This window comes from Clarias gariepinus, chromosome 4 (genome assembly GCF_024256425.1).
Source record: "Clarias gariepinus isolate MV-2021 ecotype Netherlands chromosome 4, CGAR_prim_01v2, whole genome shotgun sequence".
Classification (NCBI taxonomy): Eukaryota; Metazoa; Chordata; class Actinopteri; order Siluriformes; family Clariidae; genus Clarias; species Clarias gariepinus.
Genome location: NC_071103.1, coordinates 15376760 through 15402848, shown reverse-complemented (window position 1 = coordinate 15402848; position 26089 = coordinate 15376760). Strand labels below are relative to the sequence as shown.

The following is a 26089-nucleotide window of genomic DNA, read 5'->3' as shown; positions in this document are numbered from 1 at the left end:
ATTGTGTTATGTTTTCCGTGAAATCACATGACTTTCAAAAAACCACTTACCCAATGTGTATGCCAAATTGTGCAACCTGATGTCCAAGTGCAGTTATTTTGGATCCTCCTTTCACCAGATAAAAACAGTTTGATAAGGCAAAAGCCGCACATTGACCACTGACCCTCACTCAGAGCACACACACACCATCTCTGAACCTACAGAGACAGTGTGAACATGGGCTCTCTTCTGTATTTGCTGCTCTGCTCGGGTTATATTGCACAGCTGGTCTCCGCAGAGACGTAAGTATGCAGTGTGTGAATTGTGGCTTAGTTTCTTCGCTGCTGGTCATTTGAGCTACTGAGTTATTTTCTGATGAAGCAAAACTTATCAGTGACTTATTGCAGTAAGAGTGACATCACTTAATGCTCAGGGCAGTGGTGATTCGACAGTTAGCAATCTGGGCTTTTGGCGAAAAAGGTTGTAAATTTGAAGCCTGGTACTGATTTGTAGCCAAGCTGCCACTGCTGCGTCCTTGAGCAAGACCTTTAACTCCAAATGTACGATACTGCTCAAAGGTTTGGCATCACTTTCTAACTGCATGGTCGTTCCTAATTTTTATTTCTTTCTACATTGTAAAACAATCACTGAAAACCCTAATAAGTTAATTGGACTAAATTGATTAAGTAAACTCGTTGCCTCAATTTAATTGAGTAATGGAATCCTCCAAAACTTGCATATTTAAGTTTATTTAACTTGGCGGTTTTGTAGACTGTACTTAAATCATTCAGTTCAACAAACTTAGCACTTATTTAATGTACTTAAAAAATTGCGTTCACTTGGTATAATTTTTTTTTAAGTGTACTTATCTATTTAAGTCAACTCAACATGAAAATTTAACTTAAACCTGTTAAACAACGTTCTTATATTTGACTGCAAGCTTTGTGCACACCGAACTGAAATGAAATAATGAACAGCATTTTTAAGCTTAGATTTTTTTTTATTGACAAAATACCACAATTTTCCACCGGTAAGAATGTTGGACAGTACTTTATTAGGCACACAGCACTTACGGCATGAGCAGCACATTCACACAGGAATCACCATACAATTCAGCCTCAGCATGAACCGTAGAACATTTCACACGTCACCCCTTACCCACACACACAAACAGGGCCGAAGCCACTAACCCAAACACCCTTCCCCAACATGGTGAACACACCGACATCCCCGCAAAGCATGCTGGTCGTCAGCCGCCGCCCCGCCCACGCCACATTCACATTTGTGAAAATTGACCTTTTGAAAATGTTTTTTCCCCCAAAGGATTAATCATGATTTTGAGCTCACAACACTTGAAATCTTAAGTTTATGCATTTTGATGGTAAATAAGTTAAATGAACTTATATTTTTAAGTGATGGGTCCAAAATGCAAAATTTTAAGTAATGTTTAGTCAACATTACTTGATTGTATAAGTAAAGACAACATTAGGGTTTACAGTGATGCTGAAGGCATCAAAATATGCAATAATCTGCACAGGTGAGAAGTTAATATTGAGATGTGTCTGCTACTCATGATCTGTTAAGCCTACATAATGGTTCTAATCCGAGTTGCTGTAAACTGGTGATTTTTGAGGCTGATGAAATTCTCCTCTGCAGTAGAGATAAGTTTTGGTCTTGTTTTCCTGGGAAGGTCTTCATGAGAGCCAGTTTCATCATGGTGCTTGATGGGTTTTACAAAAGCACTTGACAATACTGTTCTTGCAAGAACTATTCCAGAAAAGCCAACTTCCAAGTCTTAAAATAACAACTGTCTATTTTAACTTATAAATCACTAAACAAGAACAAAGACATTTGCAAGTGATCCCAAACTTTTGAGCGGTAGTGTAGGTCTGGAGTTTTCCATTGTAATTTTAAGGACATATGTATGTTTATATATATATATATATATATATATATATGTGTGTGTGTGTGTGTGTGTGTATTTTCCTATCAAATGACCATCATGTTTGGTATGAAAACATATTTCATGCTTTTAAATTATCTAAGATAGCCCAGGGTTATCAACGCCCCTCCTGAGGACCCTGAAATTCTTAATGTCGGGACACCATATTCACATTAACAACAATCTTGTTTTGTTTTGATTACTTTTGTTCTGTATCAGTATCTCACAAAGTATTTACAATTTACAAGTCTTTTAATTTCTAATACAATCCAAAAAAATGTTGGGCCACCGTTAAATTAAGATTAATTATTCAATTAGTGCACCCGTTTGCTATTGTATTGTTTCAACAACCTTTATCACAACATTACAATATTAATTTTTCTTCAGTCGTTAGCATATCCCAAAGACTTTCAACGGGGTTATGGTCAGGAGGCCACTTTATGATTTAAAATGATTTTTCGGGGTTCCAGAACTACTCTTTCACAGTTTAAATCTTGGCATTGAATCTTTGATTGCCTGGAATATGCCCATGCCATCAAGGGAAAATCTATCCTTTATCTCTCTGTCACATTGGCTATATGAAAATGCTCTTACTTTTACTATTAAACATAGCTGCGGCTTCTTCAGACTATTTTTTTTATGATGTAACTTTACCAATCATGTCAGTGATCAACGATAATGATCATTCAGATTCCCTCTGTGAAGTTGACGGTTCAGGACTATCATTCCAGGTTTTTAATAATTCATTGCACTGATCATAACCCTTCTTAGCATGGTAAAATCTTTTTTACAACCATGGCATATACACCTTTTAACACAATTGGTTAAAAAAAAAGGTGCTCACTGCATTGGTTAGGGTTAAAAGAATTGTTGCCTACTGAAATGAACTAATCACCGCAGTCATTTCCAGTCAAAGACTCTTTTTGGCCAGACAAAGTGCTATTAGAGACTGGAAAATGCTTGAAAAAGTAAAAAGTTATTCAGTTTAATTTAGACAGTTTTTTTATATTATAAATGATTTTGCAACACACTAAAACATTTAACCTTTATTTCACCAAAAAGATATTGGTCATATTTTTACATATAAAATCAAATACAATTTAAGCTTTTGGTATTAGAAATTTTTTAATGAATGATTATAAAACCACATCACTTCTAAATAGCCTGGATTTAAAAACACATACTCTATTCTGTGATTCTTCTATGATTGAGAATTCTTTTGAATCTATTAGATTCCTGGTGACAGCTCCCAGCGTTTTTCATGTTGGCGTGAAAGAAAGGGTGTCAGTCCAGGTCGGGCAGGGACTGCTGAACCAACCTGTGATCTGTTACCTAGAGCGGGAGGTGAAACCTATTCGTATGTCAAATGAGGAAACTATAAGTATCTCACAGGAAGGAGAAGTTAAAACAATAGATCTTCAGGTAAAGCTCCAAATTTAGATGTTGATTTGCTGTTGTGTTTAAGATTATTGTCCAGTTGTATGACTTGTATGACTTGAGTTTTGGCCCAGCATATAACAGATTGCTTCACAATTGTCTCACATCGTTATTTCAATGACTGCAAGTTTCCCAGGTCCTGTGGCTACAAAGCAATCCAAATCACCAAGTAATCACCCTTCCACCATCATGCTTGACAAAGGATACAAGGTTTTTCTGGCGATATGGTATGTTTGGATTTCTCCAAACATGGTGCTGTGCATGATTACCTAACATCTCCAAATCAGTCTCATCACTTCAAAGGACATTCAACCAGAACTTTTGTAGTTTGTTCACAAGCAAACCTATATTTTAGTACCATACTTTTTTTGGATAATTCTTTTGTTTCTAGGCACCCTTCCATGAAAGTCATAACTTGTATGCCTTTTGCAATAAATGCTCCAAATGAGGTTGCAGAGATCCCCACTCCTGGGAAATTTATCACTTTTCTAGATAGACGAAAAAACTTGGAAAGGTGCATCTTTGTTTTTGGAAAGATGTAGACATGCACCTGGGTGCTCCAGACCAGCAACAGCCTAAAATTCTGCTTTTACAGAGTCTGTAAAACTACTTGTAAAACCTCTCTCTTTTAGTCACTGTGGAAGTAGGAAAAGAATACTCTTCTCACCTAGGTTATAAATGTTGGTTAAGTTTTGGGATTACAATAGGCTACATATTGAAATCTGTTGTGTTTTTTGTTGTAATGAGGATCTTGACGATATTTGTTTGCTTGTAAAAGTTGGTGAAGACCTCACAATTATTATGAACAAAAAGATCAAGAAGGGTATACATTCTTTCTCTCTTGACTGTAAAATGCTCATCAATTCAACCTCAATAACCATTTCATACCAGTCAGGATAGAAGGTGGCTCTGGAGCCTATCCCAAGAACACTGGGACGTCTATTGTTTATTGCTGCTTCCTGTTCCTTAGATAGGCCCTGGATCCACGACTGTCCTGACTAAGCAATTACTGTTACTAATTAATTACTGTTTAATAAGTTATATTAATGAATGTTGTTAGAAATATTACCCAATTCCCTAAGCCTTTCTGCAGGGGTGGTATCTGTCTGGCCTGGAACTTTAAGACAATAAAATATACATTATTATTTATCATTTCTTCTAGTACGTATTACATCTGTTTGAATTAATAGTACTTCAGATTTTTTTGGCATTGAAGATTTCACATTGTAAATATATAATTTCTTCAAGATGAACTTCTTAACCATGTTATTTTATTGTATTTAAGAGCTGCCGATATACTTTCATCATATTATAATTATACTCTCATTAAAGATATTACCAGACCAAATTGCAAACTTACCATCAGACGGTGCACAGCCCCCATACCTCAATCTGGTGTGCAAGGTTGGCAACAATGAAAGAAAGATAACTCGAGTGTTGGTGTCCCAGCACAGAGGCTACATCTTCATTCAGACAGACCAGCCCATGTACAACCCCACACAGATAGGTACAACATTAATGACTCAAACTAGAACTAAACAGTACACTGTAGCAAATTTACATACATATTTATAAACATATTTACAATATTTTACAATATGTTGTAAATCCAACATTCACAATATGTCATATTTTAATTTCAGTGCGGTACAGAATCTTTACTCTGGATCATGCTATGCGTCCAGTAACCCAGAGGATGTTTGTGTACATAATTGTAAGTGCTTCAACAGTTCTAAATTCAATACCTAACTTAGATTAAAATAAATAAATAAAAGTACCAACAACTCTGCCCCATCATTGCCCTTAACCTCCATTTAACTGTGATATCAATTGCAGAATGCAGACGGGAACACGATCAAAAGAATTTTGGTTAATGCTGAAGCAGGCATTTATGCCAAGGACTTTCACATTCCTGATGTTTCAAAGTATGTTTATATCCATTGCATTAGTGACTACTGCTTATGCCTTCAATCAAATATATATCTATATTTAATAAAACATATAAAAGCCCAAAGGTTCTTCATCATTATTTTTTTTTTTAGGCCAGGTGTGTGGAAGATCAAAGCTCACTATGAGGGTGATGATAAGAATGGAACTATTCGAGAATTCAAAGTTCAAAAGTTTGGTATGCAAAAAATATATATGTTTTGTTGGTTTAGTTTTTTTATAGTTTATATTTTTCTTAATAAAACTGATTTATATTTATGTTTTTTTTTTTTAGAATGCAGGTACTATAGTCTAACATATCACTGCTTAATACAATCTAATGTCTATATTAATACAGTTTCATTTTAATCAATTTCAGTTTATACAACCTAAATTATTAAAAAAATTTTTTATGTAATTCTGCCTCAGGCCCTTTTAATCACTCATACTATTATACTGTATATTATTTTTATTATTATTATTATTATTATTATTATTATTATTATTATTATATTTTTCTGCTAGATAATTTTTAGACACTTATAAAAAAAATTAAAGTGTTAAATTGTTCACCATTTTCTCGAACTGAATTTAAGATGTTCAAATTAAACAAAATGCATTTGTTTAGTCCTTCCTAGTTTTGGTGTAACCATCAAGCCTCAAACTGATCATCTCCTCGTGAATGCAGAAAGCTTTACATTTCTCATTGATGTGAAGTAAGTGTCAGTTACTTTTTTTTTTTTTTACATTTCTTCTTAATTTTTTAAGATTTAATGGATCATTCAATGGATCACACTGGACTTTATTTGTAGCATCACAAATTGACTGTGGAATTACCTCTTTTGTCTAAAAATCTGTTTTTGTTTCTCACAATTTGTAGGTGTACCATGCACCCACTGATAAGCTGCTGATATAGGAATTATAACATTAATATTTGCATGTTTAAATTAAGTTAATTAAACAGAATTAAGTGCATTACATTTTTTTTTGGGGGGGGGGGTAAATTAGAATATTAATATAAATATTTAAAAACTACAGAAGGCCAGAATAATTTATTTAAGTGGAAATATTAACCATTTGTCTCTATTGACTCTGTCTTCCATTTTGTGTTTCTCTCACTTGCTCCACAATTTTTCTTTCTGGTTAATTAAGCAAATAATAAAAAAAATAAATTCTTGACAACAATGTGCACTTACCTGCTTTCCATCTGCCTCACTTCCACAGGTTATATTTAAAATGTCTAATGTAAAAAGCAGAATAAAGACTTTTCAGTAGAAATACTGCACTGACTAACTGTAAATGTGTCTTCTACAGTATGTAAAAAAGTTAAATACTTGTTGTTAAACAATACAATACATTCACTCAATAGATATTCCTATGGAAAGAAGATCAATGGTGGATTTCATTGTCGCTTTGGGTTGAGGGATGAGAACAGAAAAGATGGGCCAAATGATATCAAATTCATTAAGGGGCTTGAAAAAACTGGACCAGTAAGTGAAAATGTGAAAAAGAAAAGAAGAAGGAGCGTACACACATAATATTTATTATTGACCAATGTTTCTTTCTTTTAGGTAAAAGATGGTGTAGCTAATATCATTTTAAAAATCACTGACATCCAGGAGAAACTGAAAAACTTAAAGCTGGAAGATTTAGCGCAGGATGGACATGTACTGTTCTACATTGCTGTTACCGTCACAGATACATTAAGTAAATACATGGAGACATTTTATGATTGTTTGTCATTTAATAATCATTTTAATAGATATTTAATAGACTTATGATTACAGATTTTTGTGAGGCACAATGACAGTAATAACGATATAGCCACAAACTAAATGAATTAAAGAGGATTTTACACTTGACTTATGCTATAGACTACTGTACTATCTAGCAATTTTTATAGTTTCTTTATAGTTTTCACAAAATCGGCAACATCTGGCAAACAGTCCAGCAGCTGGGTGGTTTTATATGCACTTGTGTTGAACTGTGCTTGATACAGCAAACCTTTTTTTAAATTGTATAATCTGCAAGGTACACATAATAGAGCTAATATCATTAATTAGACTAATTCCGATTAATCTATTGACTAATTGCCTAAATGTGGGTGGATCTCTGCATAACTGAAACTAAATGGATCAAGGCAATATTTTATCATGTTGCACTTAAAAAAATTATGTACATAAAAAATGGACATGTACATTGTTTTAAAACATCTATTTATTTAAGGCAGGATGACTTTTAAATAAATTTGTTAATGTAAATGAGGAATGTAATGACTTCATGTTCCTGTTAGGTGGTGAGGTACAAGAAACAGAAATATTACTTCCCATTGTGTCACAGAGATACAAAGTGGACCTGGAGAGAACCAGATCATACTATATTCCCAAAGTGCCTTTTGAGATTAAGGTAAGATTTTTCCTTGTAAGTCTTATTTGCTTTAGTCAAATAATAGTTTTAAGGTAGTGTATTTCCTTTACTAGGTAGTGGTGCGTACTCCAAATGGTATGCCAGCTAAAGGTGTCCCGGTGACAATAGAAGCATCACACACCAAAGAGATCTCCAACACTGTAAATACAGATGATGAGGGAGTAGCATTTTCTGTTTTCAATCTTGTAGAATCACCACAATCCATTTCTGTTGAGGTAAGATTTTTAGAAGATTTTTTCCCCAGCACCATGTTTGTTCTTTCACAGACATATAGTTAATCTTTTTTCATAATTAGGAAGTCCAATATTAGTCTAGTTTATATTAATATGCTGAAATCTTAAAAAAAAAAAAAAAAAAAGATTTTTACAGTGCTTATATTGTGCTCCTATCTGACAGGCAACAGTCGATGGATTTAGATCAACAAAAAATGTGGCCGTTGCCTCAAACAACAAGTTCTTGCATATCAGTGTGAGCAATAGGGTTTTGTCACATGGAGAACAGTTGAGTGTTACGTTTAATGCTGTCAATGGCGTGCCATCTCGTGGATACATTTATTACTTGGTAAGAAGAATAGATTGCACAATGTAAAATGAACATGACAGAAGTTATTTAAAATTTAAATTGCAAATGTAACATACCTTTAAATGCCAATAGGTTTTTATAAGCCCTGATAGAATAAAGGTCTGCTGCATGCATTATTCTTAATAGCTGAAAATGGCAAATATTTATGTCAATTAAATATATATATTTTTTAATTAATACAGGATATAGAATGTTATATATTGTACTGTCTGGCCAAAAAAGGCACTGTTTAGATTTAGATAATTATTGCAGTCATTAATATGTCTTATCAGAAAACAATTCTTTTAACCCTAACTGATGCAATGAGCAGTTTCTCATTTCTTTAACAATAATGTTGAGTATATATTTAGTCACAGAAAATATGCTATTGTGCTTCAGAAGGGTCGAATTATTGGCCTGGGTCAAAAAAATACAGTGCTTGGTAAAGGATTTCCTAGGGAACATGAAGAGTGGACATTACTTACAATTCCAAAATTCTGTTCAGGTCCTCAGCAAAGGTGTGCTCAGGAAGGAAGGTTCTGTTCAAATAGGGCATACAGCCACTTTGAGCCTCATCCTCAGCCCTGACATGATGCCATCCTTCCGCCTCGTTGGATATTATTATGACAATAATGAAATTATAGCGGACTCGATCTGGGTAGATGTCAAGGATCAATGTGAGGGAAACGTAAGCAAAATTTCACTTTGTGTTTTTAATAGTTTCTCTAGTTAAATTATGCTGTGGATAAATATGGGATTGTCAAAGCAACTCTTAACGTAGAAAATTTAACTCTTCCCTAGTTCATGCAGCTCTTTTTATGTGTTCTGCATAGCTTAAGGTAACAGAAAAGGAACCAAATAGTAACAATTATTATGAACCAGCACAAATGGTTGATCTTAACATTGATGTGGAAGATCAAGCCAATGCACAAGTGGCTTTACTGGCTGTGGACAAAGCCATCTATGCCCTGAATGCCCAAAACAAACTCACACCAAAACAGGTACAAAATTCTGATGTTTAATATAAAGATGTTTATATGATATTTACTGTTATTTGTATACACACATTCTTATTTTTTAATCTCATTATGTATTTTAAACATTACACTGGCAATTTATTTACATTAACATTAGTAAAGGCAGAAATTGTGTACACACTATGTTTAAATTTATTATTAAGGCAGTAGTGCAAAACAACTTAACACAAAAATATATTGAATACAGTCAAGCGTAGCATTTATTGTCTATTATACCCTTACAACAAACCAAATGTAAGTTCATTATACTTATTTTCAGTCTTTTATCATTCCATGCTTGACATAATATCATAAAGAAGCAACATTATATGCCAGTTAAATAGTGACAGGTGTAACAATCCTATATTTGGTTTATTGTAAACTTTACATTTAGTTAAATTTATGATTTTGCCATTACATTGTCATTTGTGCAGTAAATATGAACAGTCTAAGATTTGAAGATAGAGGAAGTGAAGATTTAAAGAAAAAAATGCATTGACTTGTATATTTGTTTGTATATACTGTGTATTTGTTTTGTATATTTGAAACAGATTTGAATGATGTTTCCTGAACATAGATGAAACATATTATACTCCAAATACACTCTCAACTGTGGAAACCTGTTTTTTCAGCATATAACACAAAAATATTACTTATGAACATATGAATAGATTGCTCTGAACCAGTAACACCCTTTAACCTAAATTATTTGGTTTTGGTGCAGGTGTTCTCCTCTATGCAGTCTTATGATCTTGGATGTTCATATGGTGGAGGTGTGGACACTGCTGCAGTATTTAATGATGCTGGATTAAATTTCATCTCTCACTCTCAAGTCAAGTCAAGGATGAGGAAAGGTATATAGGAGTAATAATTGGGAATTCTCAATAAGGCTATTAAAATAACTTCTTGTTCTCAGTGTTTTGGGGAACTTTATAAAGCAGTAATACATGTCACATTCATTACCATTTTGTCCAAATTTTTTTGTAGAATTTGGCTGTGAATCTGGTTTCAGGAGGCAACGACGTTCAATAGATCTGCAGAAAGAATTGGCGCAAAAAGGTGCAGTATTGTTTGGAAGTGCTTGTTACTATACATTAGTATCATCTGACGCACATTTAAATTACCATGGCTCTTAAAAAGACATTTCGATTTCTAAACCAACAATAAAAAATCTGCTACATTTTGTCAAATTTGTGCAAATCCGAGGCCCATTTGAATGTACAGTATTCAGAAAATTTTAATATTTGTATTAGAAGGGAGAGAAAATTTAGGCCATGCAGATACAAATATAAAGAGGAATAGAGATATTATAAATTGTAGAATAGAAAAATATACTAAAGTGGTAGACACACATAAACATACACATTTAACTGTGCAGTCACAAATAAGGTGACACTAGTGATGAAAACTACTGAACTAGTGATGAAAAAGGAGGAAAACGAAGATGGCAATAATAATAATAATAATAATAATAATAATAATAATAATAATAAAGGTAAAAAATATACTATTTCCTGCCCATCATGCGGCTGTAAATGAATCTTAATTTCAAATGGCTTCCTCAAATATTATTACTCTTCTTCTTGAAAGAGTCTCAGTGCATTCCAGATGCAGTACATATGCATAGGAATGATGTAGGGGATTAAATTCAAAGTACAATCTGTATATAGCTGATTCATCAGACAGAGGCTGGAGCTCAGTGATGTTGCAATTTTCTTGAATATAAAAGCATAAGAAATTGTAAGTGTGGTGTGAGAGTGTGAGAAGATGAGTGATTGCTTGAGTCTCATGCTCAGTGCATAAGAGTTGCCAGTTCTGTGTGGAGGTGTTCCTGTAAATAAAGTGCTCAGTGTTTGTATTAACTCACATAACTGCCTCCTTTTGTCTCCAAAAAGAAACTGAGTTTCCAGATGCAGTATTGAAGAAGTGCTGTCGTAATGGCCTGATAGTGCTCCCAATGAAGTTGAGCTGTGAAGAACGAAAAAAAAGGATGAGTGCAAGTAGTGAATGTGAGGAGGCTTTCCTGAAGTGCTGCAACTTTGCTACCAAGCTGAGGGAAAAGAAGAGAAAGGAGGAACGAAGGAGTGGCCATGGCAGAAGTAAGTATTTCTAATAGCCTACGGCCTAATTACAGCAGGCAAAAACACACACACACACACACACACACACCTATAAATTAAATTGTAGGTCTGTAGTAATCTCGTGCTGCTTCTACAAGATGTGTTGGTTGATCCAAATTGCTTAAAAAAAAAATATATATATATATATATATATATATATATATATATATATTTATGGAAAGTATGATTCACAGTATCATGGTGGTGCAAAAATCATCTATAACCATACAGTACCTGTCAAAAGTATAGGCCTACTTTATAATTCAACATTTTTTGGTTTGTGATTTATTTTCTAAATAAAAAAAAAATACTGAAGGTTTTAAAACTATAATGTTTTAAATGAAATTTTTATAACATATGGGATTCAATAATTAAATAACAACAACATATTGAACAGTTCTAAGAACAGAATTGCCCGATTGCATTTGCAAAACACTTCAAGCACAATGATGAAATTGGCCCTCAGGAAGATCTTCGCAGGAAAGCAAGACCAAAACTTACCTCTGCTGCAGAGAAGGTTATTTAGAGTTACTAGCTTAGAATTTAGGCAGCACGGTGGCCTAGTGATTAGCATTCTCGCTAGGTGCAAGGCACCGTGATCGCCTTGCACCTCAGCTGCTCTGAGCCAGTGTCCTGTATGAAACCTTTGACATCAAACTATTTTGAATTAAGTTTTCACTTGCAGAGGAGAGGCAAGATGGTGGTTTATTAATGTGGAGTTTAACCATGATTAAACAGAACAGACATGTACATACTGTAAATACAGGAACCATTGCTTAAGGCTAATGCTAACCAACAAGATACAAAACAGTGAACTCAAGAACAAGGAACCAAAAACGAGGCCAGAATATACTGTAGACAGACTAATTAACTAAACAATGTACCGATGGGTGTCAACATAAAAGTCTACAAAGTCACAAAACACAAATACCGGAGGACAAATACAGGAGGATCATGTAAAGCTCAGAAACTTATTAACAAAGCTGATTAGCAAAGTGAATTATAATCCCTTAACTAAACTGTAAATTCAATTTTAATAAAAGCAGGAACAGTGCTGTTTATACAAAATCTGTTCACTTTGGGATTAGGTGTTTGGTGTTGGCTGTTATAATGTTCTTGTTGTTTTATTGTTGATGTAGTATATCATGATATAAACATGCCCATTGATGATTTAACTGTGGTCTATTCCCTTCCCACTATCCTTAACCTCAATCAACCAGCTTCTGGTTCCAGTGACATTGAAAACTTTTTTGATAACGATGTCCAGTACATTCGGCGAAGTTTCCCTCCCAGCTTTTCATTCGAAGTTACACGTGTGAATGGCAGAACTATGTAAGTAGGCCACTAATACACTTTCACAGTCTCACGCTGTTTCACCTACCTTTCTACTTTCCAATTTTGATGTTTGTTTCAGAAAACAAATCATTCTCCCTGATTCCATCACCACCTGGGAGATTCAGGCTGTCAGTGTATCCCCCTCCCATGGTAACATTTTTTTTCCCCCTGGCTTGTAACTGATTCACTGATTCCTTTAATAACTTTTTTTAGATAGATAGATCCTCAGAGATGTTTAGCAATGTTACATGTACTTATTCTTTACAGGTATTTGTGTGGCAAAGCCGCTTGACATACGTGTATTTAAGGAGGTGTTTATCTCTTTGCGCCTTCCCCACTCTGTCAGGAAGAATGAACAAATAGCCATTGTGGCGGTGGTCTACAATTATGCCAAGAAGAAAAGAGAGGTGTGTTTAAAGCAGTGTAGCACAATGTTACATCAGTTTTTACACTGACAACTTACATATTTAACCTTGAGCTGTGTTACACAATGTCAAATTTATTTGTACAGTGGTACATATTTGTGGTACATAGATATTGTTCATTAATAGCTGCTAGACGTTTTCCTAAACAAAGCAGAAAAGAAACAAACAGAAAAGAAACGATAGATAAAATGAAATTTCCATGTATTAATCACTTTCATTGGAGCTGTCATGAAAGTCATTATGACCATTATTAACATACAGTGAGATTGTTTGATGGTAACTTGTTCCTTAAATGATGATAATGATGATAAATTTGTATTCTCACCGTCCTTTATCCAACATTATTGAGTGCATAGCTATATAATAGTATAAAATAAATTTAGTACATATTTATTACAATTTATTGAGGACATATCCAAAATCAGCCTGTGTTTCTGTAGTTTTAGTCTGTTTATGAAGTAAAGACTGTGCATTTGATATGCATTTCACATGAATAGTGAAAATGTCACTAATATTTACATGGTTACATTAAATTGTCTGAAAATATTACATAACCATCTCTAGATTTAGCCCAATAAGAGCAAAGATTTTTTTCTAAGCATATACTTTAAAAATAGCCAGTATACAGTACAACGTGACACCAGTTTTTAACAAATGACCTACACTGCCTGGCCAAAAAAAAAAATCACATACTCAAAAGTGTCATCTTGAAATATGGAATATGCCTGAAGTCCTAGAATATGCCAGTGTTATCAGGGAGGAAAAACTCCATAGATGTGATATTCAGGAAGCGTCATTCAGTGCCCAACTAAAGCAACCTCACATCATAACACTGCCACTGTGATTTTTTTCTGACCACATTTATTTTACAAAGTTAAAGATTCAGCCATTCTAAGAGGTTTTAATAATGTTTTGGACAGTTCTTAACCTAATCCTTTTCTTATACAGCTTTCTATTAAAATGAAGCAAGTGGATGGCCTGTGTTCACCTGGGAGTTCATCCAGTAAGTCCTATGTCAACATCACTGTGGCTGGTGATAGCTCTGAGACAGTGACCTTTACCGCTGTTCCTCTGAAGGAGTGTGAAATCCCTATCACTATCCAACTTTATGACAGGGACTTTGACACGGAAGTGGATGCGATTCAGAAAACACTGTTGGTGATGGTAAGACTTGGTTTAGATGTTCAGTAAATTGATTTTCTGTAATGATGTGAGAGAAATTTCTTTCTTCACATTGCAGACTGAGGGGGTCCGTACCCAAGAAGAAGAATGTAAATTAATTAACTTGGATGGTAAATCTTAATGCTTTCTTTTACAGATTTTATACTAATATCATCATGTACTATTGTTAATTGCATGAACATTTTTTAAAGGCATGAAAATGAACTTGGATTGTGTTCCAATTAATTTATATTTTGATTTAGACAGCATGCTCAAATTACAAGTTTTATGCATAGCACATTTTACATAAGCAAAGAAGATTAATTGAAAACTTTATGTATCTAGGGAGAAGCACATCTTTTAACATTGATGGGGTGTTCCCAAATGGTACAATTCCAGACTCAGATGGCAATATCTTTGTCAAAGTTGAAGGTATGGTTTAGCATAACCATTTTATCATAAAAAAAATATTTACAGTTTCAATTAAAATTACAGTTTGTTGTAATTACCCTCCTTGTCATGAACAGATGAGGTATTTGGTATAGCAGCTGCCACACCCCTACTTACACCAACCAATGTGCAGCAGCTGATCAAAGCCCCTCATGGCTGTGCAGAACAAACTATGATCAGGATGTCCCCAACAGCTCTGGCCATCCGTTACCTGGACACAAACAACCAATGGCTAGAACTGGAACCTGAAATGAGAGACAAAGCACTGGGCTTCATTGAGCAAGGTAAGAGTCAATGCACCAATCACTACATATTTTAGAAAGCATTTTTTTTAAGACAGACTTAAAGAACTTAAAGACAAAAACCATTTGAGTTTAGAATGTTTGCCTTTCACTAATTACCTTTCCTAGTTATATGATAAAATATGATAAAATGCTTAATATATGCAGTTTTTCTAATGAAACGTCTCCATTAAAATTATCATGTGTACAAAAAAATACAGTATCATTCTTCATAATCCTAAAATACTTTAAGTGCAGGTACTTATATTTATGGAGAAAAGGTAATGCAAAATCCATCCAACATTTAACCACAACAGACAGCATCACATTTTTTCAAATGTGGAACAGTGCCACCTGTTAGTACTGATAGATAGTCCAGTACTGTGCAAATGTCTTAAGCCAAAAAGAAAGGAAAGCAGACTATGAAAACTAAACCTCTACAGCTGAATGCATGTTAATTCTTGTAATAAAAAGCAGTAATATGAATACACAAAATACACAAAAACTTAAGCATGGAGCTGAAACGGGACAAGACAAGATGAGGGATACGGAGGGACCAAAAGACTTAGAAAGACTCGGGACACAGAGACCCGGGACACAGAAGCTCAGAGGCCAGGGACACTGAGAGGCCAGGGACGCTGAGAGGCCAGGGACGCTGAGAGGCCAGGGACACTGAGAGGCCAGGGACACTGAGAGGCCAGGGTCACTGAGAGGTTCACTACTTACCTAAATTCTAACACAAAACACAACATGACACGACACCAAATCATCTCCACACACACTGACAACACAACAAACATCTAGCATTAACCACACTCGAGCCTTATCTGACTAAAGGATGAACAGAACTTAAATTCAGACATAGATGAAAATACAAAGAAAAGAATAACAAAAAACCCCAAACAAAATGCCCAGATACATGACAGTAATTACAAACCAACATCGCTCGACCCAGTTTCCCAGACTAACCAGCTATTTATAGAAGATTTTAATGACCTGCCTCAGATCAGGTGAGCTCCCACATCACCTGACCGAGATGCCTTCTGGGAAACTGAGTCTGCAAACAGAAACTACAAACAAAACAGTGACCTCTAGTGGAGATCCCTTACAAAAAGTACAATTTTTGTAAGAGTATCTCATGCCTTTTTCACTCAAGTTGTACTCATATTGTCATCATGTCACCCGTTAAGCATGTTTTGGGATGTGCTTGACCGGCATATACGACAGCGTGTACCAGTTCCCACTAATATCCAACAACTTCGCACAGCCATTGAAGAGGAGTGGACCAACATTCCACAGGCCACAATTGACAATCTGATAAACTCTATGCGAAGAAGATGTGTTGCACTGCATAAGGCAAATGGTGGTCACACCAGATACTGACCGGTTCTGAGTCCCCAGACCCCCAATAAAGCAAAAAACTGCACATTCCAGGGTGGCCTTTTATTGTGGGCAGTATAAGGTACACCTGTGCACAACTCATGATGTCAGATCAGCATCTTGATGTGGCACACCTGTGAGGTGGGATGAATTATCTCAGCAAAGCAGAAGTGCTCACTATCACACATTTAGACTGATTTGTGAACAATGTTTGAGAGAAATGGTAATATTGTGTATCTGGAATGAATTTTAGATCTTTAAGTCCATCTCATGAAAAATCGGAGCAGAAACAAAGGTGTTGCGTTTATATTTTTGTTAAGTGTAATAACGATAAGCACTAACGCATGCAATGATGCAGCTTCGAGCCGGGAATTCAGTTTCTGATTAGCTGGTATTGCCCTTACTCTAGTCTCTGGTTGGCTGGAATAGTGAAAGTGTTCTAACGCTGCTGCAGTTCGAACAGGTGTAGGTTTATGACATTGAGCATACTAAGGAGACAAAGTTCAAACACAAAAATGAGCTGGAATGCGCGAAAGTGAGGTTCAGTCCACAAAAACGAGTTTGAGTATGCACGAGAGAGAGAGCAGTGCACTAAATATAAGTATATTTAAATTTAACTGAAAATATACTGGGACTACCGTATATTAAAATTTGTGTTCTAATGTATGCTTTTAACGATAAAAAAATAAATTGAAAAACAAGTTTAAATAAATGTGCTTTGGAAATTACTTAAGTACTGTATAAGTATATTTTCCGATAACATATTTTTAAAAAGTGTACTGTAATACAATTATTTTTAAATATGTTTCAAGGTTAATGTAAAAGCATAGTGTTAGTATACTTTTTTTATGTATTAACTTATGGTACATTTTTTATTAGTATATCAATATATTCAATATACTATAGAACATTTTAATATATTTCTAATAAACAAAAGTGTATTTTTTTCATGCGGGAGGAGCTTATTAGTAGCTTATTTTAAGATAGATTATAGATAGATATTAATTAGAAATAGTGATGTGCTGTGTAACTGTGGTGAATTAGGAGCCCAGCAGCCTTACCAGTATACTGTATAGTGGGATGTACTGTACACTCCCTTTATTCATTAAACATTCCTAGTATATAATATAAGGCAGCTTAGCCTAGTGGGATAAAGACTAGCACTTTGTACTCGCATCTCCAGGACTTCAAGTCCGGCTTTCGGGTCTGTGTTCATGGAGTTTGCTTGCTTTCCCCACACAGGGTAAGAAAATTGGCATTTCCAAGTTGCCCGCAGGGTGTGATTGTGTGTGCACGTAGGCCCTGCAGTTGATTGGCACCCCTTCCAGAGTGTACTCTGTGTTGTACCTTGATTCCCCTGGTCTCCAGGTCTCTCACGGCGCTGTACAGAGATAGACCTTGTTCCTAGTAAAAAGAATAAAGAATGAGTGAGAAAGTCTGAGTATACAATATAGTACCTTACTACCATAGAGTTTCTTGATTCACCACAAGAGGGAAGTATTTTTCAAGTAAACCTTTTTTGTTATCCATCAATAGTGTGCGCTGCTACTTTGACATTTTAACAGTGTACTCGATTTGTGATGGTTTGACACTGTAACAGTGTAATAGTTTTGCTTTGGAATCATAACAGTGTTGTCTGATATTCTAACAGTTTAGCAGTTTTGTTAAACTGGGATTGTAACAGTGTAACAGATTTGTGTAACAGCGGTGTGTTAAATTGTGACAGTGTAACAGTAGGGCTTTGGCACTATAACAGGTGTAGCAGAATTGCTTTAAAATTGTAACAGTGTAATAACGACAATTTGGGATTGGAGCAGTTTAACAATGTGTTAAGTTTAAAATTAATAAAGTAACTATTGTCTGATGTATCCACTATGCCTTGATACGCTTAACGGCCGGCTCGGAACCAGGAGAGAGGGACAAACATACAGGCACACATGATGTGTGTATCTGAAGTTCTCTGTTTATTATGAGGAAAGAGAGCATATTTAAACCTTTTGGCCAGGTGATCTGTCACGTATGTCCTGTACATCAAAAACAAAATCATTAACATGTAAGTCAAATAGGGCCCAGAGACAGACGAATGTACTTTAGCACTGTGTGTTTCTAACTGCTGATCATTTTATAGCCTATGACAGGATTTTGTCATACAGAAAGCCTGATGGATCATATGGAGCATGGATGAACTATCCCACCAGTAACTGGTAAGGGCTTCTCCAAGCAGGTTGCAGAAACATCAGTCTTTGTAAACGCTAGTTTATTTTGATAAACTGCACTGCAGCATACAGACCCATAAGTAGTGTTCCTAAAAAGGCTTAAGATCATGGTGTGGCATAAAATTTTATCTTCTACTGCTTCTCACTAGGCTAACTGCCCTGGTAGTGAAGGTGTTATCTCTGGTGTCCGAATGTCAGTTAGCAACTTCTGAAAACAGAGAGATCGTCTCACAGCTCGAAATTCGGAAATCAGTCAATTATCTTATTGAACAGCAGCACGATGATGGGTCGTTCAGCGATCCCAATCCAGTCATTCATAGAGAAATGCAGGTCAGAAAATTCTTTGCCTTTACTTTTTTCAATTATATTACTTTTCTTATTACATTATATAGGGAAAAAACATAGGGTACATTGATATTGACTTTATGCTGTGTCTATCCTGTTTTTCTTTCAGGGTGGAATTGGAGGTGTTGAACAAGATGTCTCCCTTACTGCGTTTATAGCCATTGCTCTTAATCGCTCCCTTCCTTTCTTGGAGCAGGAAACAGAGTCTGTGGTAAATAGCACTGTCTATGCAGTATCAGTAAATATCACGGTGTATGTTGTATCAGTGTATGCAGGCGGATCATACCGTAAAAGTAGTAACACTGCATTTTTCCATGTAATATGTAACATTTAGTACAATTTTTCTCTAAAGTTTTTCATAAAGGTTTCTCAATTTTAAAATTGCTAAATAGTAAAGTAGCATGGTAAATGATTACTCATTTTTGCCCTTTGTGATTTTTAGCGCGGTAGCATCTCTAAAGCCGCCACATATCTCCGCGATCGTGTTGGTGAACTGCAGAGGCCATATTCTTTGGCTATTACGACCTACTTCTTATCCACTCTCCCTAAAGACAAAACAGTGGCTTTGTCAGCTTGGGAGATACTTAAACATAAAGCAGTAAAAGGTAATACATTCACTCAGTTGCTGGGACGTACCTATGATCTGATCTGGAAAAAAAAAAACTTTTTCTGCTTTCTTACACCATTCAGAGGGTGATTGTAAGGTGTGGCAGGATACTGAGGACATGAGATTGCTTGATGAGAAGAAACAAAACTTGGTTCCCTCATCAGTGGCTCTTACAATAGAGACCACAGCATATGCTCTTCTTGCTGCATTAGAACATGAAGATTTTGAAGAGGCGAAAATGGCTGTCTGCTTCCTGTCCTCCAAAGAGAACTATGGAGGCGGGTTCAAATCTACACAGGTGAGTCAGCATCAAGAAGATCATTATTTCTGGCTTTTCCCCTTTATATTGTTTGACAGTAGGAATAAAAGGCATCATATTAAAGACTCATTTACAACTAATGTTATCATTTTGTTTTAGGATACAATTACAGCTTTGGAAGCACTCTCAGAGTATGCATTGCGTTTACCCCCAGTGCCATTAAATAATTTCAATGTGCAGTTCACCAGTCAAATAAGGAATGAAAAAGAGTCTCTGTCCTTGACCAAGAGAGGCGAGAAAGTGGAGACGGATTTAAAGGTATACTAAATTGTTCTCTGTGGACTGCTAGATAATTTATTCAGCAGAAACAGCAAATCTGATAAAAGGGATCACATTGCAGATTTTGGCTATGTTAAGCTACACATCAAACTGATGATCATCCATTAAAAAACATAATCCCAATGTCCATTTAGAGCTGTTTAGAGTCAGTTTGTTTTTTCTATCAGTTTTCTCCTCTATGTTTTAGAGGCTGCTAGGAAGTGAAATCACTGCAAAGATTTCAGGGAAAGGCCAAGCAAAAGTAAAGGTATTGCATAAATTAACTAATATTTCCTGTTTATGAAATTCTAGGTCGGTGTCAGATATGAACAGGTCTGATATTTTTATTGCTCTTTAAAGGTGGTAAAGGCATATTACATCCCAGACAGTTCCAGCCATTGTACCCAATTGTCGATAAATGTAACAATGATTGGGAAAGTAGACTACACTGGTAAGGAAAAATACAATTACAATTTGGGGTTTCTTCTTCTTCCTCCTCATCCATGATTTAATGTCATTTTACCCACAAACATTTTAACGTATTAACCAAAAACAAAGCATTGCTGGTGATGAAATAATCGATGAAAGCTTTTTAGAAAGTAAACAAATAGTCTATTTTACAGATCCGATAGAAGAAAACTATGACTACGCATACAATTATGATGAAAAGGATGAGGTGGAAGACTTCCCTCGCTCAGCCATTGAGTGGTTCGATGCTCGCACCAGACGCAGACGTGACACTGAGCAGAACCAGAACTCTGATAACAAAGTCATGTACCAAGTGTGCGTCAGGTGAGGAAAACATAATACTCAACATGAAAAAAAGCTCAAATAAAGGATTTGTAGCGCTAATGCATGTAAAAAGATGTGTTAACATGCTAACAGTTCCAGTGTGTTCCTTTAACCGCAGTCACTCCTTAGAGAGGAACCTTACAGGCATGGCTATTGCTGATATCACATTGCTCAGTGGCTTTGAGCCTAATACTGATGATCTAGATTCGGTCAGTGGTTTTGAACTATATGGCATTCCTTGGTTTACATGCACAAAGAGACAGTATAATATATATTTTTAAATACTATATTTACCAAACATTATATTTACTATTTTAACAGCTGAAGGATACAGAAGCTTCATACATCTCTCACTATGAGGTTGCAAATGGAAGGGTCCTGTTATATTTTAATGAGGTAAGACAAATAAAATCAAACACACACACACACACACACATATGCAAAGATAGCAGTAACACTGTGCCCTTTATCTACAGATATATAATGGTCAGGAATGTATTGCATTTGAAGCTGTACAAGGAGTGCCAATAGGTTTGCTGCAGCCTGCTCCTGCTACATTCTATGATTATTATGAACCAGGTAGGAAAATACCTCTTTTGCTATTTTTATAGTACTCAATCTAGGGGCAGATCAGTGGTTATGGTGTTAGACTGTTGATCAGAAGGTTTCTGGTCCAAGCCCCAGCATCATGGAGCTATCACTTTTGAGCGCTAACACTTCAGGTGTTGGGCTGGTAGCCCAAACTTGTAGGAAACTGAAACAATGGATACTTCTTTAGGAATCAAGTGTATTCAGCGCGTGTTGTGCCCTATGGCATGTGGATGGATCCTTACTTCTTACTTTTATTGAATCTAGTTAGTCTAACATCTCCACTGAGTCCATTTGACACCAGTGGAAAAAATAACTAACAGATTTGAAATATTTGTCTAGTACCTACGGGTCAGGGTTTTACACTGTAAGTTTGTGTTGTGTTTTATGTAAACTTTTACTCTTGCTCAATTCAACAGAAAGAAGATGCACTGTGTTCTATGCTGCACCAAACAGGAGCAAGATGATTTCTGCTCTCTGCTCTGATGAAGTATGCCAGTGTGCTGAAAGTAGGCCTTAAACTTGTTTTTTATTATTAAAACAATATATGCTTATATCTGTAAGTCTACCTTAAATTACATTGTTTTTTACAAACATGAATTAAAATCTAATCTAATCAAGTCAAACTGGAAATTGTGCTAAAATTTCTTATTAATGAAGGCGTAAAATCGAATGACATATACATAGGACTTCAAGCTCTGTACGGTGACGAGACTCTTAGTCTCAGTAAAACATTTGAATTTTGCAAATGTTTTAAAGCAGACCAATGACAATCCCGGCTGTGGTGGCGCAGTGGCTACTGCAGTCAAGCACTAGTGAGGGAAGTAGTGAGATAAGGGCATTTGTATAGCAGGGTATTATATAGGGAAGGTAGGTTTTACTCTCATAACTGTTGTCTGTTATTCTGCACAATTAAAAATTCCAGGTTGACTTCAAGGACCCTCCTATTATGCAAAGTGAAGCATGATGGGAAAGGCATTGCTTAGTGCTAACCATACCATCACTGTGCCTTTATATCCATGTGCATGGTCTTGTTTGTGCAATGAAACTCAAATTTAAGGAAAAGTCAACATGCACACTGGTGATGAATAACTTGTTTGTTTTCAGATCCCTGTTTTAAAGAAAAGCAATCCTCAGAATTATCCCGTATTTCAAAGGAAGACCGCTTCAGACATGCCTGTTATGAGCCTGTAGCAGATTATGGTTCGTACTTAAATTTGAAACCTTATAAAGCACTTATTCCGTTGTCTTCTGGTAAGGGAAAAATAATCCAACAATTTAAATACATTAGTTTTAGAACTGTGTCTGCTTCTGAATTAAAAATGGATGTTTATGATATTTTATATCTTTATTTTAAATTTATGTAAGTGAAGTTTTACTTGCTGAATTAAATAATATTAAAGCTGATTTTACACGAACCATTTGTTAATGTGTATAAAATAAAATAAAAATTGTTTTTTGGTGCTACGATTTAAGTCAAATTCAGATTTTCACAACAATTCACTAAATAATCTAACTGGATGATGGCTTTACCCGAATGATTTCAACAAGTACTGTATTTGAAATGGATAATGGCAACAAAACTGATTTAGAATTTTCCGCACCTGATTACTATAAAAACTAATTTAAAACCAGGGAATGCAACTGGAGTTTGTGCTTCAATTACAAAAACATCACTTACAATTTCAGATAAACGCAAAATAATTTAGATTTGCACATTTTAAATACTTTAAAATATTTCAATATTTGTATTTTTAGATTTATTTTAGAAACCTTCTTTACTGCTTTTAAAAATCTTAAAATAGGAGAAGTTCTTTCAGGTCTTCTGTGCAAACTTGTAATCTAGCCTTTTAAACTATTTCCATGAACTGTATAAGAAAGAATGCCATCAATCAATGCCTGTGTTTTTTAAGGACCAGCTAAATTGTCCCTGCTTTGTCTTTTGTAATTGGGATTGGGTTGTCTTGTAGGCTTCATGGTGAACGTGGAATCTGTGGAAGATAAGAGAACCTTTGACTTTTACCACACCAAAGTGATTGAGGTCCTCAAATTCAGTAAGTGTTTGGAACTGATTTAATGTGCACATGATGTCTGTCTGGCAGGAATTTGGGTCATCCACTGCATGTGTAAAGTCTGCCATTCTGACTTGTAGATAAAGATGTCTTTGTGACTGAAGATGCATCACGAGTTTTTGCTAAGAGGAAACACTGTAAGAATAAGCTGAAAGTAGGACAGACATACCTTATCATGGGCAAGGATGGCTCTACTACAGACCTCAAAGGACAGTGAGTGTTATCTTGCACTTTTGTGTTGACTTAATGTGTGGTGTCAAATGCTTTGCTCCTTGTCCTAAATGGAAATTATAAATCACTGACACGTTTGCATTCTTTTTCAGAATGGTGTACCTTTTGGATTCAAATACATGGGTAGAGCAGAAGCTTACCAAGGAGAAATGCTCATCAACAAATTTGCGCGAATACTGCAAGGGTCTTAAAGAATTCCGAAGACAATACCAAGTTAACGGCTGCTCCCAGTAATTCAGTCAATCAATTTTCAAAGTTGTGGTACAATAAGTGGGGCAGACTGGAGTTATAGCTGTACAAGTTAATTGCATTATGGGGACCAATTTGTTTCTGTCTTTGAGAATCTGCTGCCCTATCCAAAAGTGACCACACACTCATTTGATAAAAAACGCTAGCATAAAATTCTGCCACGGCTAGTTTGACTGCTATACATTTTTACTGCATTAGTTATAATCAGGGAAGACTTGTAGTGTTACATGTGCATAAAACTCAATTATTTTCTCCACTTGACAGCAAAAATGATCACCAAATATGCCTAATTATTCTCATGCTTCCTTCAGGCAAACTTATATACTACTTAACTCAACTGATGTTGTGTAATGCACTATTTGCTAGATCCCATATAGTAAATGTCATCTTGTTATTTTACCTTCTTTGCTGCTTGCAATGTTGATGGTTTTTTGCAACTGGTCATATATTGATTAAAGAAAAACAAATAAAAGAATGATGTGTATGTCAACATAACATGACTGTAAAGCAGAACAGTAAAATGTTTCAAGACAAGAAAACCAGAAGTCATGAGCCACTGACCACACACAGGTGACCACATAATAGCATGTGCTTACGTTAGCATATCCACACACTTATTCATTTGGCCAGCTCTTTCACCTGTACAAATCCTTCCATTTCAACCTTGTACAGTGATCTAGTCTCACTCAGCGGTTCAAAATGGGGTGATTCAGTTTTCCTGCCAATGCTTCTGTTTATTTAGTTAAAGTTGCCCACACTCTACCCTCACCATGGGGTGAGGTGTGTGAGAGGAGCCTTTGTGTTCAGGTGAATGCAAAACTGTCTGTATGTATGAAAAGGGCAGGACAGAGCTACATTCAAGAACTGGAAATACCTATTCTTAAGACACTTTTAAAATTGTGTAATAAAAATAGATTGCTTAAATAAAATGTTGAATTTAATCTGTTGTAAAAGGCGAGAGAGAAAATGGCTTTAGGAGGTGGCAAAAAGTATAAAGAGCAGTAAGGGAGGAAGAGAATCAGGAATCAGGAAGGAAAAGGTTAGGAAGGTAATGGGTGGGGGTCAAGAGATTGAGGTGAAGGCTGAGGTCTAAAGGGGAACTGGAACAAAATATAACTTCATGCACTAATATTATTTTAATCTCTGAAGGCCAGGCCAATATAAGCAACCTGGGGACTTTGGCCATCACTTTAGTCAGGACCAGGTGAATGGCTGCCTTGTCTTTCTATCACCGTTAACCTTCTCATTACTTTACTGTAGCACCAATAAATGCAAATATGAATGTTTTAAAATGCATATATTTTCAGTTAAACAAAGGAAATCTTTTTATATGATTTTTTATGTGACAAGCTGTGTGTGGTAAAAAACAAATGTAACGCGGATATGCATTTGTTCTTTTTCTTATGTGCAGTTATAAGTGACCAACTTTATACAAAATAAATACATACTCTACCACTCAAAAGTTTGGGATCACTTTCTAACTCCATGGTCATTCCTGATTTTATTTCTTTATACATTGTAAAATAATGCTGAAGGCGTCCAAAATATGAAATAATTTCCTTTAAACAGTTGATGTTGAGATCTGCATGAGTATCTGCTACTCATGATCTGTTAAGCTCTCTTAACGGCTCTAATCTGAGGTGTTGTTAATTGTTGATTTTTGAGGCTGGTAACTCTAAACGAACTTCTCCTCTGCAGTAGAGATAAGTTTTGGTCTTGCTTTCCTGGGAAGGTCTTCATGAGAGCCAGTTTCATCATAGTGCTTGATGGGTTTTGCAAATGCACTCGACAATACTGATCTTGCAAAAATTCCAGAAAAGCTGACCTCCATGTCTGTTGTTGCTTTTATTGTTGTTACACAATTACCTAATTCCATATGTGTTATTTCATACTTTTTAAATCCCTAGTATTGTTGTAGAATGTAGAAAATAAATCACCAAACAAAAACAAAGAAATTTGAACGTGGTCACAA

General features: G+C 35.4%; 1 protein-coding gene across 1 annotated transcript; it reads left to right on the top strand.

The window, feature by feature from the left end:
- The first annotated feature begins 145 nt into the window (after positions 1–145).
- On the top strand, positions 146–25330 carry c4b (complement 4B (Chido blood group)). The gene is made up of 41 exons (XM_053494209.1): positions 146–281; positions 3154–3343; positions 4691–4865; positions 5002–5072; positions 5195–5283; positions 5401–5483; positions 5913–6000; positions 6654–6774; positions 6856–6991; positions 7578–7690; positions 7765–7926; positions 8108–8272; positions 8778–8960; positions 9106–9273; positions 10013–10142; positions 10276–10347; positions 11184–11387; positions 12629–12740; positions 12823–12893; positions 13011–13150; positions 14117–14332; positions 14409–14460; positions 14675–14761; positions 14857–15063; positions 18569–18644; positions 18806–18986; positions 19111–19212; positions 19444–19606; positions 19692–19906; positions 20027–20185; positions 20394–20453; positions 20546–20636; positions 20809–20977; positions 21096–21186; positions 21299–21373; positions 21454–21556; positions 21985–22074; positions 22673–22768; positions 23536–23619; positions 23718–23850; positions 23961–25330. Exons 1-41 carry the CDS (start codon positions 217–219, stop codon positions 24100–24102), a joined length of 5130 nt encoding a protein of 1709 aa, XP_053350184.1. The 5' UTR covers positions 146–216; the 3' UTR covers positions 24103–25330.
- Positions 25331–26089: the final 759 nt, after the last annotated feature.

What these genes read in the sequence shown, in the direction of transcription:
- c4b (XM_053494209.1), top strand. Translation starts at nt 217, where the DNA reads ATGGGCTCTCTTCTGTATTTGCTGCTCTGCTCGGGTTATATTGCACAG. An exon ending in GGCTTGAAAAAACTGGACCA is followed by an intron (nt 6,775 to 6,855) that starts GTAAGTGAAAAT and finishes TCTTTCTTTTAG; the next exon opens with GTAAAAGATGGTGTAGCTAA. An exon ending in AGCAGGAAACAGAGTCTGTG is followed by an intron (nt 19,213 to 19,443) that starts GTAAATAGCACT and finishes TGTGATTTTTAG; the next exon opens with CGCGGTAGCATCTCTAAAGC.